Raw genomic sequence first — 18,695 nt, 5'->3', positions numbered from 1 at the left:
AGGGATATTTACAGAAGACATTCTATAGGCAATAACTCTCTTAAGACTGAAGTACCATTTCACTAACCTGCCAATGAACTATAAGCCTTGCATTGTCCCTGAGAAACTGAGAAATAACTTCCCTGCTTCTGTTTTTTTTTTTTAAAAGGTGTGGGACTGAACAGCACCACTCAGAGTGTACTCAGTCGCCCCATGCAAAGGAAACTTGTGACATTAGTCCACTGCCAGTTAGTGGAGGAAGAAGGGCGGATCAGGGCTATGCGTGCAGCACGATCTCTGGGTGAAAGAACTGTCACGGAGCTCATTCTTCAGCACCAGAACCCCCAGCAACTTTCTTCCAACCTCTGGGCTGCAGTGAGGGCCAGAGGCTGCCAGTTCCTTGGACCAGGTATATATCACTCAAGCCATGGCATTTGGTATAGTAACAAAAATTAAGGGAATTAGTGAATTTGGTTACTTACAAATTTCAATGACTAAAATACTACTTAGTTGAACTGATCAATAAGGAAAAGTCCATTGATTTCTATGGGTCTACTGTAAGTATGATTCTGATTAATATTTGATATTGCCCTAAATATCTGTTCCCTATAGTGCTGACAGTTTGAACCTCATAGATAATGGATTCAGAGAAGCGGGATGCATGAAATGGAAACCCTGGAAATTTCCATGTATTATTTAAAATATTTATATATTGACTTTCGCCAGGTTCAAGATATCTTATAGTCTCAATATTAACACATCACTGAGCAGCAATAATAAAAACATCTACAGCTACCCTGCCAATTTTTAGATAACTGGTAGACTTCAGTATGTGACTGGGCTTTATGCAATTGCTTAAAGGCCAGGTGAGTGCACCATCATGCTTTTCATAGAAGGTCATTCCACAGCTCAGGGAAGACTACTGAAAACACCCTGTTCTTTATTGCAAATGACAAAATCTTCCTTTCTGAGGGGGCAGAGGAGGACTTCTGATAATCTCAACATATGAATTTATTGTTTTTGTTATATTTATATCCTGTTTTTCATCCTGTAAACCAAGACAGCATACATGGGTTGCCAGGTAGACTCTCTCAGGCATTGGCCAAACCCAGACCTGTTCAGCTTCGGTAGGATGGCTGTTTGTCATGTGCACTGGGATACACACATAGTTGTCTGCTTTTTCTTAACTGCTAGAGTACCCACTCGCATGAAAAATATATTTTTTAAGTGAATACTGCTGACATGGGATAGCTCAGTTGGTAGAGCAGGAGACCCTTTATGTTAGGGCCATGGAATCAAGCCCTATATTGGGCAAAAGATTCCTGCATTGCAGGGGGCTGGACCAGATGGCTCTTGTGGCCCCTTCCAATTCTACAGTTCTATTAATCTTCGTTACTAGATTAGGACCATGCAGGGTGGATAAAAATCAATGATTTTTAAAATTTAAATCAGATTTTTTTTATATGCTTTTGGAGGAAAAATCTTTCTAAAGATAGTTTTCTATTTAAGTTACATTATAGTCCAAAGGCTATTCATCAGGAAATAAGGATTTGTTTTTGATTATGTAGCATGAGGCTTTATAGGCAATGTGTAAATATTTTGGTAAATGAATTCCATTAATCCATTCACATTGTCATGCGCTTCCAGAGATTTCTGTAAGATTATTTGGGGCAGTTTTTCTAACAAGAAAATATTACAGATGCTTGTTTTTGCAGTTCTTGAAAGTGTGAATTTGTGTCTGCAGAGATAACATGCCTTTTCTTCACAGGAAAAATGTTATAAAATAAACATACAGAGTTGAGAAAAAAACCTTAATCCCATTGTTCCTTTGCAAATTTATATACACAGAATCAACCCCTTACCTCTTAAATGCTAAGTTCCAAGAGGTTCAATGAATAGATTGTTTGGAGTGGAATAGATCTGCACAAGTAGCCAAGTGTGAAGCAGTAAAAATGAAAGCGCAACCTTGTGAGCAGAATACTCCAAGAGTCTTAGGATCTTTGTGTAACAATTGTGCAAGTCAGTTGCATGCCTGTGCAACTCAGACTTGAGGCAAGTGCTGAAGGCACTTCAGGCTGGCAACCTGTTCCCAATCCCACTGGGTTCCAGCAACTGCACTAACACTTAACTGTACAGAATAGGAACCTGAATGTAGAAGCAAATCCAAAGGGGTGGTGTGGTGGTGGAAATAGTAACTGGGATCTGTAAGTCCTTGGCGAGACCTTGAAGTGCTTGCCAGTCAACTAATAAGAGTTCACTGGTTCCAGGCCCTTCTTCACAGGGCTCGCCTGACATTCTCCAAACAATAAAGTCTCTACCGGGAACTGGAACTTCAGTCCTGCAGCAGGAATCCCTGAAGTTCTCTGCTCCAGTCCTTGATTCCCCTTTTCCAGCTTTCCACCAGCCTATTTCTCCTGGGCCTGCTCTTTCTGCAAGCCTCTTCCAGCCTAGGCCTACCAACTGTATCTCTCTTCCTCCTTCCCCTCTAAAAAAAGTACAGCAGAAAAGTTGTCAAAATATAAACAGTTAACTTATTAAACCTCACAATAATTTCATAATTATCTTTCTATGTATTTATAATAGTATAACCAAATCAGTAACTTTTGATATAACTGTAAAAACTACTCTGAAAATTTATTATTTCAAAAATGAAACCTTATACCACCAGCAAGAATGAGTCTTTCTGTAAGAAAATGATTTAAATCAAGCCTTACTGACTAGTGATTTAAATCGTGATTTAAATCTATTTGATTTAAACCAAATCCACTCTGGGACCATGTGGTCTTAGGTGACTAGCAGTCTCACCATGCACAACAACTGAGTACAGAACTGTTAAATTGTCGAAATAATGAGAAGACAAATTCAGTTTGAGCTTAGATGCGGAATATGAAAACAAACAGTTGATTTAGATATATTTCAACATTGTTTTCCATTCAACCTGCACAAAGTTCCTGCCAGCCTTCATAATATCAGACTGTAAGTTATAATACTGTAATATCTTTTAATTTGGGTACATCAAAAAATGCATTGGGATTCTCAGTATTTTCAACAGTAGACCTGCCTGTACACTGGATTATTGATATTTCTAAAGCCATGTGATATAGACTAAAGATTTTCTTTTAAGTGAAACTGTATATTGTCGGGATTCTACTCAAGCTGCTTGTTTGTATAGTGGGTGCCACATTTCATCGCTTGACCATAACACTGAGGTTTGTAGAACCTCTAATGCAGTCATTAAGTCTGGTGTAAGTTATGTAAGGGACGAGGGTGGCGCTGTGAACTAAACCACAGAGCCTAGGGCTTGCCAATCAGAAGGTTGGTGGTTCGAATCCCCGCAATGGGGTGAGCTCCCATTGTTTGGTCTCAGCTCCTGCCCACCTAGCAGTTCGAAAGCATGTCAAGTGCAAGTAGATAAATTAGTTCCACTCCAGCGGGAAGGTAAACAGCGTTTCTGTGCGCTGCTCTGGTTCACCAGAAGCAGCTTAGTCATGCTGGCTACATGACCCGGAAGCTGTCTGCAGACAAACGCTGGCTCCCTTGGCCTGTAGAGCGAGATGAGCGCCGCAACCCCAGAGTCGTCCACAACTGGACCTAATGATCAGAAGTACCTTTACCTTTAAGTTATGTTAGGCCTAAACAAAATAGAATAAGCAGTATATATCTGAAATTGCTCTTAATACCTGGCATTCTGCCATGCTACTCTTTATTTTTCAGCAATGCAAGAGGAAGCTCTCAAGTTAGTTCTTTTGGCTTTGGAAGATGGATCTGCTTTGTCTCGGAAAGTCTTGGTTCTCTTTGTGGTACAGAGGTTGGAGCCACGATTTCCTCAGGCTTCTAAAACCAGCATTGGGCATGTTGTCCAGCTTCTATACAGAGCCTCCTGTTTCAAGGTACAGAGCAAGCTGTTCTGGTTGTGGTTTCAGGGATTTTGAAGTAGATACTGAGTTGTTATTATTAGTGCAGAAAGAGTGCAGATAGAATAACCTGTAGTCAGAAAAACCTGCACATCAAGGAGCCAGTTTGAATATTACAAAGAGCTTCAGAAACAGAATCTTTAATCATGTAGTATTCAAAATGCACCAGAATATCTCTTGGCTGATCATTCGCCTGAGACTTCAGGCCTAAAGATCCACTTTTAGAAACTCATATATATAAGCTAGGCACCCAAAGGCCCCTTAAACCTGCATTACCATCACCACAACAGGATGTGTATTTGCCAGGGGGTTGGACATGATGACCCGCGGGGTCCCTTCCAATTCTAGGATTCTGTTATCTCAACTACATTGCTCGATTGTAGTTCGCTCTTACAATGGTTCACTTGTCCCAGTATGCAAGAACTGTGGTCTGTGAGCTCCGTTTGGGAGGTCTGTGGAAAGGTTGCTTCAGTGTCAAGTATATGTGTACTCAGCCCAGCACTTACTTTCCTTGATGTGATGATGGAGGACTAAGATATCCATGATTTGCACAGCAGTGCAGAAGGACAAGACGCACATCCTTTGCCATGCACGAGTCAGCTGACTCCATGGAGATGTCAGTCGCTACCTGGTGCCCAGAAATCTCCATGTGGTTATAATTGGACCCACCCCAGTAGCAAAATGTGCCTGGTGCCCAGGGAATTTCAGACACTGCCAAGAAGAGGCTCTTTCCATGTCAGACATAGAGAAGAGTCTGAAATTAAGCTGTTAAACTAGGTCACAGGAAAAGCAGGCATGTTCTCACCACCTTTTCCAAGACCCCTAATATGAGGAAATTTTGCTGAACTTCATTAGTCTTCTCACTTTAATTCTAAAACTTCCAATGCCATTTGCAGGAGTTGCAGTTCAGACTGATGAGCTGCAGGAAGGCTTAACTGAGCACTAGCTTTCATTCTGCAATTTCATGTACTGCATTTCATGAGAAAATCCAATATCCCTTTAGTTTTGGAGGCAACTGAGCACTGCTGCCTTCTCCGAAGGACAGGAACTGAATAGTTCTTTCTTCCAGCTGCACTTTGTCAAGTTTTTGCTTTAAAGAGACACAGAAATGAGTTCTCCTTAGAGAGAATTAACACTCCTTGAACAACTTCTCACCTTTAGTTACAGTGAATCACTCACAGAATCCTAGGATTCACAACTGCTCTGAAGAATGTTCTGTGCCTTTGGAGAGGGAGGGGAATCCCACCTCATAGAGAATCTAGGCTCTAGGCTCGTTTTAGTAATGATAATCTAATCTTTGTGCATAGATATTTTATTTTGTTGCTAAATCTATTAAGAATTTGTGTATTATTTAATACACACTTGTCTCAGCTTTTCATCTGATCATCGGAGGGGGGACCCCTCCCCCATACAAACTGGAAGAATTATTCTTGAGTGATAGTACTTCCTTTCATAAATCTTGATAAGCAGCTAATACTTTTGGGCCAGGGAGCTGAACTGAGAAACTGTTCCCTTATTTGGTTAAGTTGGGTATTGCCACCTTACCTAATCCAGATGGGTTTTTTTTCTTCCAGGTGACTAAACGAGATGAGGATTCCTCCCTGATGCAGTTAAAGGAGGAGTTCCGAACCTATGAAGCTCTGAGACGAGAACACGATTCCCAGATTGTGCAAATTGCTATGGAGGCTGGTTTGCGCATTGCCCCAGATCAGTGGTCTTCATTGCTATATGGAGACCAGTCCCACAAATCCCACATGCAGTCAATTATTGACAAGGTACATTCTCTTCAAAGCATTCCACTCCCTTTAATTTTCTACTATGTTTTTATTGCTGATATTAGTTGTAAGTGGGGCTCCTTGGTTCTTCCTCCCATGTCCCACTTGCTATCAAGAGTCTCCTATGGCATACCGTGCTTCTCAGGTGCTCTTAATGTCAAGGACAAGCCCAAGCTTTCCTCGTGAGCGTGAAGCAGAAAAGTAGCTGGGAGATTGTCTCAGGAATGTGCTGTGCTTTGTGGAGCTGTGATGGGGTTGCCAGGTCCATTTTCACTTCTGTAAGAACTGTCCTCTTAAACAGGATTTAATATCGCTGAGCCTTGATGCATTGTATATTGGTATATACAATTAATGAACGTGCACTGGAGAGGGCCTAAGCTGTGATTGACCACTAGGAATGGCAAGTGCATCTCTGTTGAAAAAATGGTTTCACATCAAGGCACACATCTTGAGTGCTGGCGAGACAAGAAATTTAAAAATGTATCTTTTAGGTGTGTTTTACTGAAGATGGTCTCTAGGAGTACAGAAATCAGTTCTAATTATTTACATATATATTTTAAGTTGCAGACCCCAGCCTCTTTTGCACAGAGTGTTCAGGAACTAACTATCGCTCTCCAGAGGACTGGTGACCCAGCCAATCTGAACCGGCTTCGACCCCATCTAGAACTCCTTGCAAATATTGATCCCAGCCCAGGTAACTATTAAAAAAGTGGTTTATATTCATGTTCACTGCAGCAGAAGGGGCTGTGCATATCTTTCAATCAAACTGATACGTGTCAATGTGAGAAGCACAGGTGAACAGACTACTCTCTTGTTTCCTTGTTAACAAAAAAACTGTTTCTCTTGAGATGCTCTAGTCTCCTTTATATTCTAATGGCGGACAGACTTCAGGCTTGTTTATTTTTTACTAGAACACTAAGACCCATGAACCAGAGCAGGGTGCAAAATTGTTCATCCAGGGGTGGAACACCTTTAGTTATATAGTACAAATCTACCTTCTGCCCACCATGTGCCTAGACTTCTCAGAGTTGTGGCAGTCTCAGCATTTGGGAGTTCTAAGGCATAAAAACATCCCTGTGAGTTGAGACAACAGGAGTGGAGACCATTTTCAACCTGAGGGCTATATTCCCTTGTGGAAAACCTTCCAGGGGCTGCATCCCAGTGATGGACAGGGTCAGGAGTGAAAGTCAGTGGATGAATAGATCGCCCTTTTGTATAGCAGGCTACATCCCTTCTGTGCAAAGGTTGCGTGTTACATGTATATAGGTTTCTATACATAACACATCTCCCTTTCCTGGCAAGCAAGAGGCACCAAAGTTCAGTGACACACTCCAGCCTGGGGAAAGCACTTGAAGAGTGCACAGAATAAAGATGGTGAGGGGAACAGCATAGGGAGGGTTCCAAAAACCTGGAGGGGCCACATTTGACCCAAGGCTATTCCTTCTACAGGTGTGCATTCACACTACTGATCTTGCTCTGTTTATTCATAAACAATGGACATTAGCTGGGAGTAAGTCACACACATATGCTGATTGGCTTGCCCACAAAAACATATGCCACAATAAAGTTGTTTCCCTTTAAGGTATTCCAGGACTTCGTTGGTTTTGTGGCAACAGTGGCTACTCCATAAGGTCCCACAGACCTTAATGATCATAGGAAAAGGCCTTGTGACCTGAATAATTCTGAATGGGTCAGGATCATAGGATTATTTTTCTGTGAATTCATGAGGTTAGGTTCAGAGTCTTGCTAAATCCTGCCTGGCCCTTTCTGAGGAGGACATGTCTGTATATATTTCTCTGCTTATCATTGTTGTAGTAGGGTTATATTGCCATATTTTTGCAAAAGGAAACACATGTTAATGAGACAGTCCTTTCACTAGAAATGACTCTCTTGGGCTCTCTCAGACCTTGCTGCTTTCCCTTGAATACCTCTAATCTTCTGCCATATTTCCCACAATTACAATATTTTTTTTCTGGGGGTTGTTTCTCTGAGGGTTCAAATGCTCTCAAGCATTCCTATTTGAATAACTTTATTCCTTACTGACAGGCAGGAAATGTTTGCTGCTGCTGCTGCTCCCTAAATCTGGCAAATCAGTGTTGAATTTCCATAGACATTTCCTTAGTCTTGCCTGTCAGATTTATTCTTCCTTCAGAACTAAAATTTTTCATGTTTTAATTTTTGTAATGCTTGCTATGATTCAGATCCTGCTTCTACGGGATTTCTCATTTTCCAGAGATAAATTCATTTGTTCTTACAAACACTGTAGATGCCCCACCACCCACCTGGGAGCAGCTTGAGAATGGACTTGTCGCTGTGCGGACTGTGGTACACGGGCTGGTTGATTACATCCAAAATCACAGCAAGAAAGGAGCAGACCAGCAGCAGGTACTGTATTGTGTGGCACTTCTTGTAGTCTGAAGGCACACTTTGTCATAGTAGACCTTGCCAAATCAAAAAAGAACGAAAGGAAATCTTTCCCTAGTATATGTAAGATAAAAAAGGTGAATCAGTTGCCAATATCCGCTCGTCTCTATTGGAGCAACAAAATAGAAGAATGTTTTAATTTCATACCTGGAGTTCTCAGAAGGAAGTACTCTAGGAAAACGAAGCTTTTGTAAAAATTGGGGTGTTGGTCTAGTCCTTCCCTGCCACCTCTAGCAAAATCAGCAAAGATTATATGAGTCACATTGGGGATACATTGCACACAGGAGGCTGAGGACAAGTAGTAGTCTTTCAGAGACTTGCAGGATGTAGGATTAAGCCATCATTGTCTGTGGCACACATTTTGGTTTCTGGGTGGAGGTTGTGCAGGTTTTTGAAGCACTGGGAGAATTTGACCACAGATCATAGCAGTACAGAAAAAAAATATTTATTTTTTTTAATAAAATTTTTATTGATTTTTCCAACATATATTATAAGACATTACAAATAACAATACAAAAACAAACAAACATATAAACATGTATAATTTCATAACCTTTTTTCCTTATACCCAATTTCGACGAGTTCCCCATGCCTCCCTTTTCTGCATCCCTGTTTTAAACTTTTCCAGCAACCCCTGATCTAAATTACTTATAATTCCCTTTCTTTCACCTTTTTCTCTTACCCAATCATTTATCGCTGCAAATCTGCTTTACCTTACCCATGACATTTTAACACTCAATAATTTTACAACAGTTCTTAAGATAAAATTTGAATTTCTTCCAATCTTCCTCCACCGTCTCTTTCCCTTGGTCACGGATTCTGCCCGTCATCTCAGCCAGTCCCATATAGTCAATCACCTTCGTCTGCCACTCTTCCAGCGTGGGTAGTTCTTGTGTCTTTCAATACTTTGCTAGAAGAACTCTTGCTGCTGTTGTAGCATACATAAAAAACGTCCTATCTTTCTTTGACACCAATTGGCCTACCATGCCCAGGAGAAAAGCCTCTGGTTTCTTATGAAAGGTACACTTAAGCACCTTCTTAATTTCATTATAGATCATTTCCCAGAAGACCTTAATCCTTGGGCACGTCCACCAAAGGTGGTAGAAAGTACCTTCAGTTTCATTACATTTCCAGCATTTATTATTGGGCAGATGATAGATTTTTGCTAGCTTGACTGGGGTCATGTACCACCTATAAATCATTTTCATAATATTCTCTCTTAAGGCATTACATGCCGTAAACTTTATACCGGTGGTCCATAACTGTTCCCAGTCAGCGAACATAATGTCATGACCAATATCTTGTGCCCATTTAATCATAGCTGATTTAACCGTTTCATCCTGTGTATTCCATTTCAGCAGCAAGTTGTACATTCTTGACAAGTTCTTAGTATTGGGTTCTAACAATTCTGTTTCTAATTTTGATCTTTCCACCTGGAAGCCAATTTTCCTGTCCTGTTTGAATACTTCATTTATCTGGTAATAGTGAAGCCAGTCTCTTACTTTAGACTTCAATTTCTCGTAACTCTGTAGTTTCACCTTTCCCCCCTCTTGTTCTATAATTTCCCAATATTTTGGCCATTTAGATTCCATATTAAGTTTTTTCACTTCCTTAGCTTCCATTGGTGACAACCACCTGGGGGTTTTATTTTCCAACAAGTCTTTATACCGAATCCAGACATTATATAATGCTTTCCTAACAATATGACTCTTGAAACCTTTATGAGTCTTTACCTTGTCATACCATATATATGCATGCCAGCCAAACCTGTTATTGAACCCTTCCAAGTCCAAAATGTCTGTGTTCTCAAGAAGTAGCCAGTCTTTCAGCCAGCAAAAAGCCGCTGATTCATAATACAGTTTTAAGTCCGGCAGGGCAAACCCCCCTCTTTCTTTTGCATCAGTTAATATCTTAAATTTTATTCTGGGCTTTTTGCCCTGCCAGACAAATCTAGATATATCTTTCTGCCACCTCTTGAAACAGTCCACTTTGTCCACAATCTGCAATGTTTGAAACAAAAACAACATTCTTGGCAAAACATTCATCTTAATAACAGCAATTCGGCCTAACAAGGAAAGTCTCAAATTTGACCATATTTCTAAATCTTTCTTAATTTCAGTCCAACATTTCTCATAATTGTCTTTAAATAAATTCACATTCTTAGGTGTTAAATTAATCCCCAGGTATTTCACTTTATTTGCTACCAGCAGTACAGAAAAAATAAATGTGTTCAACAACATGCAGAGTTTTCACAGTGACCGTATCAAATCACATTGTTCCATGAGTTGACTTCCCACCATCACCTCCAGTGCTTTTGCTCAAACCCTTCATTATATCTTTATAAAATATTCCTCTATATCATTTATTTTATAATTTTTCTTCCACTGCTTTATATCTTGAATCTTGCCTGTGATTCCATTTGACTATGATCCTTTTTCAAAGAGTCTATGAACGGCCTCCATTCTTCCATTAAAAGCTCATCATTTTGATCTCTTTATTTTTTCTGTCCATTATTGCCATTTCTGTATAGTCCATTACTTTCCAAAGCCAATCCTCCTTTGTTGAAACCATCTCTTCTTTCCATTTCTGTGCATATAATATTCTAGCAGCTGTTGTCACATACATAAATAATTTGGTCATCTTCTTTGGAACATCTGTCACTATTATCCCTATAAGAAAAGCTCTTTGGAATAGCCCATTGAAACATTTTCCTCCTTTCATTATATAATTTCCCAAAAAACTTTAGCTTTTTTTACATGTCTACCACATATGGAAGGGATGCGGGTGGCGCTGTGGGTTAAACCACAGAGCCTAGGACTTGCCGATCAGAAGGTCGGCGGTTCAAATCCCTGCGACGGGGTGAGCTCCCGTTGCTCAGTCCCTGCTCCTGCCAACCTAGCAGTTTGAAAGCACGTCAAAGTGCAAGTAGATAAATAGGTACCGCTCCGGCGGGAAGGTAAACGGTGTTTCTGTGCACTGCTCTGGTTCGCCAGAAGCAGCTTGGTCATGCTGGCCACATGACCCGGAAGCTGTACGCCAGCTCCCTCGGCCAATAAAGTGAGATGAGCACCGCAACCCCAGAGTCGGTCACGACTGGACCTAATGGACTCTTTACCTTTACCTTTGCCACATATGGAAGAATGACCATTCTATCTCTTTGCATTTCCAGCATTTACTTGACACATTTTTATACATCTTGGCCAGTTTATTTGGTGTTAAATATTACCTGTACATAATTTTAAAATAGTTTTCTCTTAGTGTATAACAAGGAATGAATTTCATATCCTTTTTCCATATCTTCTCCCAGGAAGCTGTATCACTATTGTAACCTAAGTCCATTGTATCATCTTTAGTATCCCATTCTAATAACATTTTATACACTTTAGAAATCAGTTTTTCATTACTCTCAAGCAACCCCAGTTTGAGATCAGATCTTTGTTCCTTAAAACCATTTAACGCATTCTTCTTAATAGCTTGTTTATTTGGTACTGAAACCAAGCCAATACCAAGTCTTGAATTTCTTCTAATTTTTCAAGTTTATACCCACTTTCAGTATAACTTAATATGTATCTATAAGTCCCCCAATTCTTCTTCATGTTTATTTGTTTTTGGGCACAAGATTCTATAGTGGATAATCACAGTGGTGCTTTTCTTTCAAGTAGATTTTTATATAGTACTTGAAGGCAATATAGCCCTCCAAATAAACTTCTCCTTATGGAGTAATTTAGAAAGTCTTTCTGTACCTTTGTTTTTTTTCTACCCCAGATATTCATGCCACGCATATCATCTACCATACACTTCCAGATCCAGCAATCTAGTATTTTTAAAATATCTATTCCTTTATCCATGTCAAACATGCTGCATCATAATATAATTTTAAATTTGGAAGTAAGCCCCCTCTTTGCCCCTTTTCTTCCTAACCTAACATTGTAAGAAAAGAAAAATAAAAAGAAAGATTTGGAAGTGAGAATCTACCTTTTCCTTTAGTATCTGTTAATATTTTAAATGTAATACGTGGTTTCTTGCCTTGCCAAATGAACTTAGCTCTTTTTGCCATTTAAAGCATCCAAATATTACATATTAGTACTACTGTTTGGGACAGCATTTCTAACTATTATCTGTGCTGCCTGCATGTCTGAAAATTCTTCATGTGGCCACATTAACTGAAAAGGTACTGAATGAAAGTATAATGTACTTTGCTATAAGGTGTTCTGGAACCCATATCTATCAAAGCAGTGGAAATGTGTAAACAGTGGAATCCAGCAAGAAACATGGAACTGTTACATCTGAAATATTCATAGCCATTCCAAAGCGTTTGAACTCTCATAAATCACAACTCATTCAGACATAGACCCAAAGAACCATGCAATTAGTTCTGTGAACCCTGGGCAACTTTGGACTTATCTCCCCTTTCTGCATGACAAAGCTCTTCTGAAACAGACACATGTTAAAATCAGATTGTGATAATAGCATGGAGGTCAGCTGTACCAAGACTAGAAATCCTGCTAGCCATATAGCCCACATCCTCAGGCATATCCAAATTAGTTTTGTTTGATCCTAGTTGGGATCCCAAAATCCAGAAGATGTCATAACATTTTGTGCATATTGATTGTTTTGTCCAATTATTAAGGTGGGAGGAAGAACTACATATTCTGTGGGTTTCACAGATTATGAGTGCCCAGTAACTATTTTTTAACGTGATTTAAGGGAAACATCGGAAATTGCAGTTAGAAGATTTTCATTAAGCTTTTTAATAGTAGAAAGAAAATCAAAGCTACTCACTGGAAAGTGTTTTCTTTTTTAAAAAAAGTTCTAAGCATACCTAGAATTCAAAATAGTAGAGAAATGATGGCCATTAATTACATCAAAATTTGAGAGAGGTAGCAAGTATTAAATAAATGTTATAGGTAATTAGGCTTTTTCTAACTTACTGGAACAAGAAGTGTTTTCTCTTATGCTATGTACAGTATAGCTCACTACTGTGTAATACTTCTTTTGTGTTACTTGTCTTTAATTTCTATGATAATTTGTGTATGAGTAATATTTCATAGACATAAAGCTGAGAGAATGCAAGTCAAAACAAAGAGGGAGAGAGAGCGTGCATGTGTGTCACAAGCCTGCTTTTAGGAACAACTTCCAAATCATAGTTGGAGTGTTGAGAACATAATGAGAACTCCTGCACTTCTCCCTTCATGCATACAGTGCCCCACTGCCCCACTGGGTTGCAGTAGCCATAGTTTTTACTTCTGTGAACCACCCTAAGACCTGTGCGTATAGGGCAGTATATAAATATTAATAATTAATAATATAATAGTTAATTATTTTTTTAAAAAAACCTATAAACTGTTTTTCACCTCCGGAGAGGTTTGATATTGTGACTGAATCATATAGCTGATGGGGATGTAGAAGGAGAAGAACATACCAGGCAGGTTAGATGTGAAATATTTTTTTTAAAACCACTGAAATATTTAGCAGTGCTTTTGCGTTTGTGTAGTACTTTGCAACTTTTGCACCATGAATGGAGAAAAAAATGAGATCCACATTAAAACAGTAGAATTTATGACAGAAAAGCAACCTAAAAATGGAACTCTTTATTGGAATTCCAACCCTGGAATTGCTACATCATTGGGAAAAGGATTATCTACTAATGGTTCCATACCTAATATTGTCAAGGTGTTGACAGTGTTCGAAACTCCCATTGTCCCAGGCGCATTTTGCGACAAGGAATTTCGTTAGTGTGAGCAAGTTTCTGAGCCCTGGGCACAATACTGCACCTAAGATTTCAGATTGAAACTGCAGAGTGGAAGGAAAGGAGGACCTTTTTCCCCTTCCCCACTTCTAGGTACTCTGAAGACTGGAGAAGAGACCCTCTTGAGAATATTAGGGAGGTGGGCAGGTGAAAAATGAACATAATATTTTAGCTGTAGTTCATTCATTTTCAGCTTTGTATTCTTGTTATAAAAAAGAAGGCCTAGACATTCTGTTGTTGTGCCCATAACCTAGGTTTAAGGTGCCATTTAGCTCCTAGCTTTCGTATCTCAGTTTCTAACACTGGGTGTTGAATAAAGAGGTGGGTGGATTAATAAAGAGGTGGGTGGAATAAAGAGGTGGGTGGATTCCATTGATTAAATCTGCTATCACAGCACATGCAGCACAACCCAGTGCATGCTTACTTGGAAATAAGTTGCATATGCCAGTGTTCACTGGCATATTTGTTTAGGATTGCAACCTTAATAGTGAATCCCACTTCTATCAGTTCTCTAACAAAGCTTTCTTTCTGGAGATCTATCTACACAGTTTTTATTTTATTTTATTTTTATTCTGGATTTATTTTGGAGCATTATTTTCAGAATAATTGTAGACTTTGAGAATTTTGGTTTCAGTTTCCTTATTTTTCCCATTTGATCTAGCCTCCTCAACACAGCAAATATAAGACATATATGTGCCGAGACATGAAGCAGAGAGGAGGTTGCCCCCGTGGGGCCAGCTGCACCTTTGCACACTCGCAGGAAGAACTAGAAAAGTAAGATTCCATGACTTATTCTATTTCTGATTGTGAACTTATCAGATTGTGCAAACAGAGCTGGAGAGTATCCAATTTAGAATGGATAATTGATTAGGGCTGAAGGTATAAATGTTTCAGATCATCTGTATGGGGGTTGGGCTGGACATGGCAATCTACAAAGTTAAAATAAAATGGTGGTGAAAGAATTAAATTCTTGAGCTAGTCAATATATACCAACTAACAAGGCTTCTGCAGGGGTAAGCCCTGTCTTCCTAACTTTCTAGTATCTTGTCCAATATGCCCCTAGATAGTCTGCTGTTGCCATACTAGTGGGTTTTACTGCCAAACTGAAATTATGCCCTGATTTCGAGAAAGACAGACAGTAAGATTTGTGTGCTACAGGCTGTTACAGAGGACAGGACTGAGTGAAAATGCGAGTTATGTATTCACTATCCCAGCAACTGAGTATAAAGCAGCAGGCAGCCGTGTTTGCTGCATGGTGCCTAGTGTGTGCTAACCTCATTGCACCAATAAGGTTTGGCATAGCAGGCGTTCCAGCTGCAGTAGTCGTGCCTGAATTAAAGTTTGCGCTCTAGCATTTGAGTAGGAAAAGAAAAATAACTGTTCAGCTTGAGCTGTAACTCATCCTTTTCCTATAATTCCTCACGTGTTTCTCCTGAAGATTTCGTAAGATGAACAAACGTCTGGTTCCTCGAAGACCCCTGAGTGCCTCCTTAGGCCAGCTGAATGAAGTGGGCCTATCGGCAGCAGCTATCCTCTCAGACGAAGGGAGTATGGACTTGCCCAACAGAAAACCCTCTGCCTTGCCAAATGGGATTGTTTCAACAGGCAGCGCAGTTACACAACTTATCTCTCGTGGAACCGACTCCAGTTATGATTCAGCCTTGAAGCCCGGGAAAATTGACCATCTTAGCAGCAGTGCCCCTGGGTCACCTCCTGACTTGTACGTTTACCTTTTTATGGTGTTCATATAAACCGCCCAATCTAGAGAATGCAGTCCACGTGTGCATAAATTGGATGCACAGACATGACTTTTGCATTCAGGTCACATCTGTATCTGGACTGCATTACCATCATACACACATTCAAATATAGGTGGCAGCACTTCCATTCAAAAGGACCTCACAAAGCGCATAGTTAAACTATGGCATTTGCTTTCACAAAATGTAGTGATGGCCACAAACTTGGTTGGCTCCAAAAGGGATTTAGGCAAATTCATGCAGGACAAAGCTAACCATGACTACTAGCCGTGATGGCTGTGCATAGTCTCTTGCATTGGATGCTGCATGCCAATGAATACCAGCTGCTGGGAATCACAAGGGGGGAGAGTGCTTGCTTTCCATGGGCACCTGATAAGAACAGGTTTCTTGACTAAGTGGGTCTTTTGTCTAATCCAGCAGGGCTCTTTTTAGGTTTCTCTAAGCTGGATTGCCACAGCTGGTGGAACCTTAGCTGGACTCCCTTAATACCAGCTGGCAGCGGTGATGCTTCCCCCTTCCATCTTCTGCTACCTTTTGCATATGCTTGGTTGCTGAGAAGACAATGTACAAATCAATGTAGGCTCCAAAGCAGCAGTATTCAGTGGGATTCATCCCAGGTTTGTAGCTGCTCTAATGTTGTGATGGATCTCTTTTAGGCTGGAGTCCGTTCCCAAGAGTTCTCTATCTGCCTTACCAGTGAACTCTCACCCAGTGGCCCCCCGAGGACCTGCAGACCTGCCTCCAATATCTGTTGGGAAGCAACTCCAAATGGTGCCACGAGGCTCCCAGTTGTATCCAGCTCCACAAACAGATGTGTTTTACCCAGATCCTCGGGGAGCAGGTCCACCATTTGAATCTCCACCTTACCAATCAGGTAACAATGCCACCTGGGTAAAATTTGGGCCCGGGGCAAAGGTTTGCATATTATTTATTTATTTGCCCTAGATGAAGGGTGGGGTGCTAGATACCGTGATATATTAGACTACAATCCTGGCCCCACTTACCTGTGAGTAAGCCCTGACCTACACATTTTTCAGAGGGTGCTTTGTAACTAGGAGAGCTAGATACCTGCTTTTTGTTAAACTAAAACTGAAATTATCATGAATCCACATTTGTAAGCGATCCTAGGTTGTTGAGGTTCACACATTCAGAATTGCAAGGGATGACCAGCTCTCCTTATAATCCCAACAACCCATCACTACTTGGCCTTTGGGCTAAGATCTAGTGTATAAGCACAACCACTTCTGTATTTAAGAAGACCAAGTAAGTTGTGTTTTTACAAATTTTATTGAAAATTTTAAGTGAATTTCACAATTTTTGCAGATAGGGAAATGAAAGTACCGTATTTTTCGCTCTATAAGACACACTTTTTCCCTCCTAAAAAGTAAGGGGAAATGTGCGTGCGTCTTATGGAGTGAATGCAGGCTGCACAGCTATCCCTGAAGCCAGCTATCCCTGAAACCAATCCTTCTTGCTGTTCTGGCTTCAGGGATAGCCGCATGAAGCCTCTTCAACAACATTTGATTCAGAATATTTTTTTTCTTGTTCTCCTTCTCTAAAAACTAGGTGCATCTTATGGTCGGGTGCGTCTTATAGAACGAAAAATATGGTGCCTTATTTTATTTCATCAAGCCAGAAGAGAGCTGTCTGGCTCGATGTAGCAACTTTCAGAGTTGAAAACTGCTGCCACCAACTGGAAGCATTCACACTTGCAGATGGTAGTTCACAAGTTTCTTTGCGTGTCAGCCATATATTTAGAAATAGGTACCACTCCCAAGAATTAACCCATTTCTTGAAAACATAGTGAAAGGTGACAGTCCTATGATACAAAGTTGCTCACCTTCTCCAGGTTCTTTTATCTCATCCCACTAGTTTTCATGACAATCTAATCCTTTTTAAGCTGTTTTCCTATGTGCATGTGGCAAACAACAACTTCACCAATCCCTTTTTCCTGCGGGATCTCAACACAAAACATTGCCAATGTTTTTAGAAAAGGATATGTTCCATTCTAGCCCTCTCAGCATTGTTGCCATTATTGCCTATGCAACCCCCTTGTCGTCATCTGGCTTCTTAGGACAGGGTCTTCCTGGTGACTCCTGCTCCTGCTAGTGTCTAAGGGAGCCACACTCCCAAGCAGGATGAGTAGATGAGCAATTGTCCTGTTAGCATCACTGCTGAGAGGACTCTTTCAGAGACACCTCTCTAAATTGCCCATAGCTATAGTGGCTCCTTGAGAGGCTTCCACATGTTTTCCTCATGGTAATTTATAAAACACCATTGGCCAAAAGCTAAGACAAGTGATGATCTATTCTTATAATGCAAAGTGTTTCCAAGCTCTTTCCAAACAGCTGTAACTTGGTAAAAAATGGATTAACATCTTCAAACATTAAGTGAAAAGGAGATTTAAAGTGACAACTTATTGCCACTTCCGTTCTCTGAAGCAGGTGAAAGAGTGAATTGCCTTAAAGCACCTTTCCAAAATTTTATTTTGTGTATTTAGGTGTGTATTATCCTGCAGCTCAGCCTTCGCAATGTATGTCTCGATTTGTCCGACCTCCGCCGTCTGTTCCTGAACCAGGCCCTCCTTATTTAGAACATTACCCACCATACCTCCAGGATCGCATGGTGAATTCTCAGTACAGTGCGCAGCCCCAACAATATCCTCCTATGGGACAACCCATGTACCCTCCACATTATGACAGCCGGCGCATGTACCCCCCTCCCCAGCCGTACCAGAGGGAAGAAATCATCAGAGGAAGCCCTGTGCCCATCGAAATTCCTCCACCAGCTGTGTCACCATATGTACCTGAAACAAGAGACAGATATCCACAGATGGAAGGCTACTATCCAGTTGGTCCACATCTGAGTCAGATCAGACCTTCATATCACAGGGTACGAGTTCTATATGTCAATTCTTGTCTGTCTGTCTGTGGGAAAGCTAGGCATTTTAGTCTATGAAATGCTATACAGTCTTCATTCTTGCAGCAGCTCTATGAAATCCCATTTTACACAAGGGAGAAGTAGAAAGTTGGGCTTGATTAGGGCCACTGAGTAAGTTCATGAACAAGTAGGGATTTTCACCTAGATTAGGCCCATA

At 40.5% G+C, this 18,695-nt stretch overlaps 1 protein-coding gene across 4 annotated transcripts in view; it reads left to right on the top strand.

The window, feature by feature from the left end:
• Window positions 1–18,695, top strand: part of RC3H1 (ring finger and CCCH-type domains 1) — a 62,365-nt gene that overhangs the window by 31,593 nt on the left and 12,077 nt on the right. For all 4 annotated transcript variants that reach the window (XM_053391187.1, XM_053391185.1, XM_053391184.1 and 1 more), the window contains exons 4-12: window positions 149–388; window positions 3,694–3,869; window positions 5,468–5,668; window positions 6,230–6,362; window positions 7,935–8,053; window positions 14,503–14,615; window positions 15,280–15,561; window positions 16,255–16,472; window positions 18,099–18,490. In XM_053391187.1, coding sequence (XP_053247162.1) covers window positions 149–388; window positions 3,694–3,869; window positions 5,468–5,668; window positions 6,230–6,362; window positions 7,935–8,053; window positions 14,503–14,615; window positions 15,280–15,561; window positions 16,255–16,472; window positions 18,099–18,490 — 1,874 coding nt within the window. The remainder of the gene's footprint in view (window positions 1–148; window positions 389–3,693; window positions 3,870–5,467; window positions 5,669–6,229; window positions 6,363–7,934; window positions 8,054–14,502; window positions 14,616–15,279; window positions 15,562–16,254; window positions 16,473–18,098; window positions 18,491–18,695) is intronic.

This window comes from Podarcis raffonei, chromosome 6 (genome assembly GCF_027172205.1).
Source record: "Podarcis raffonei isolate rPodRaf1 chromosome 6, rPodRaf1.pri, whole genome shotgun sequence".
NCBI lineage: Eukaryota > Metazoa > Chordata > Lepidosauria > Squamata > Lacertidae > Podarcis > Podarcis raffonei.
This window is presented reverse-complemented; position numbering and strand designations above follow the sequence as displayed.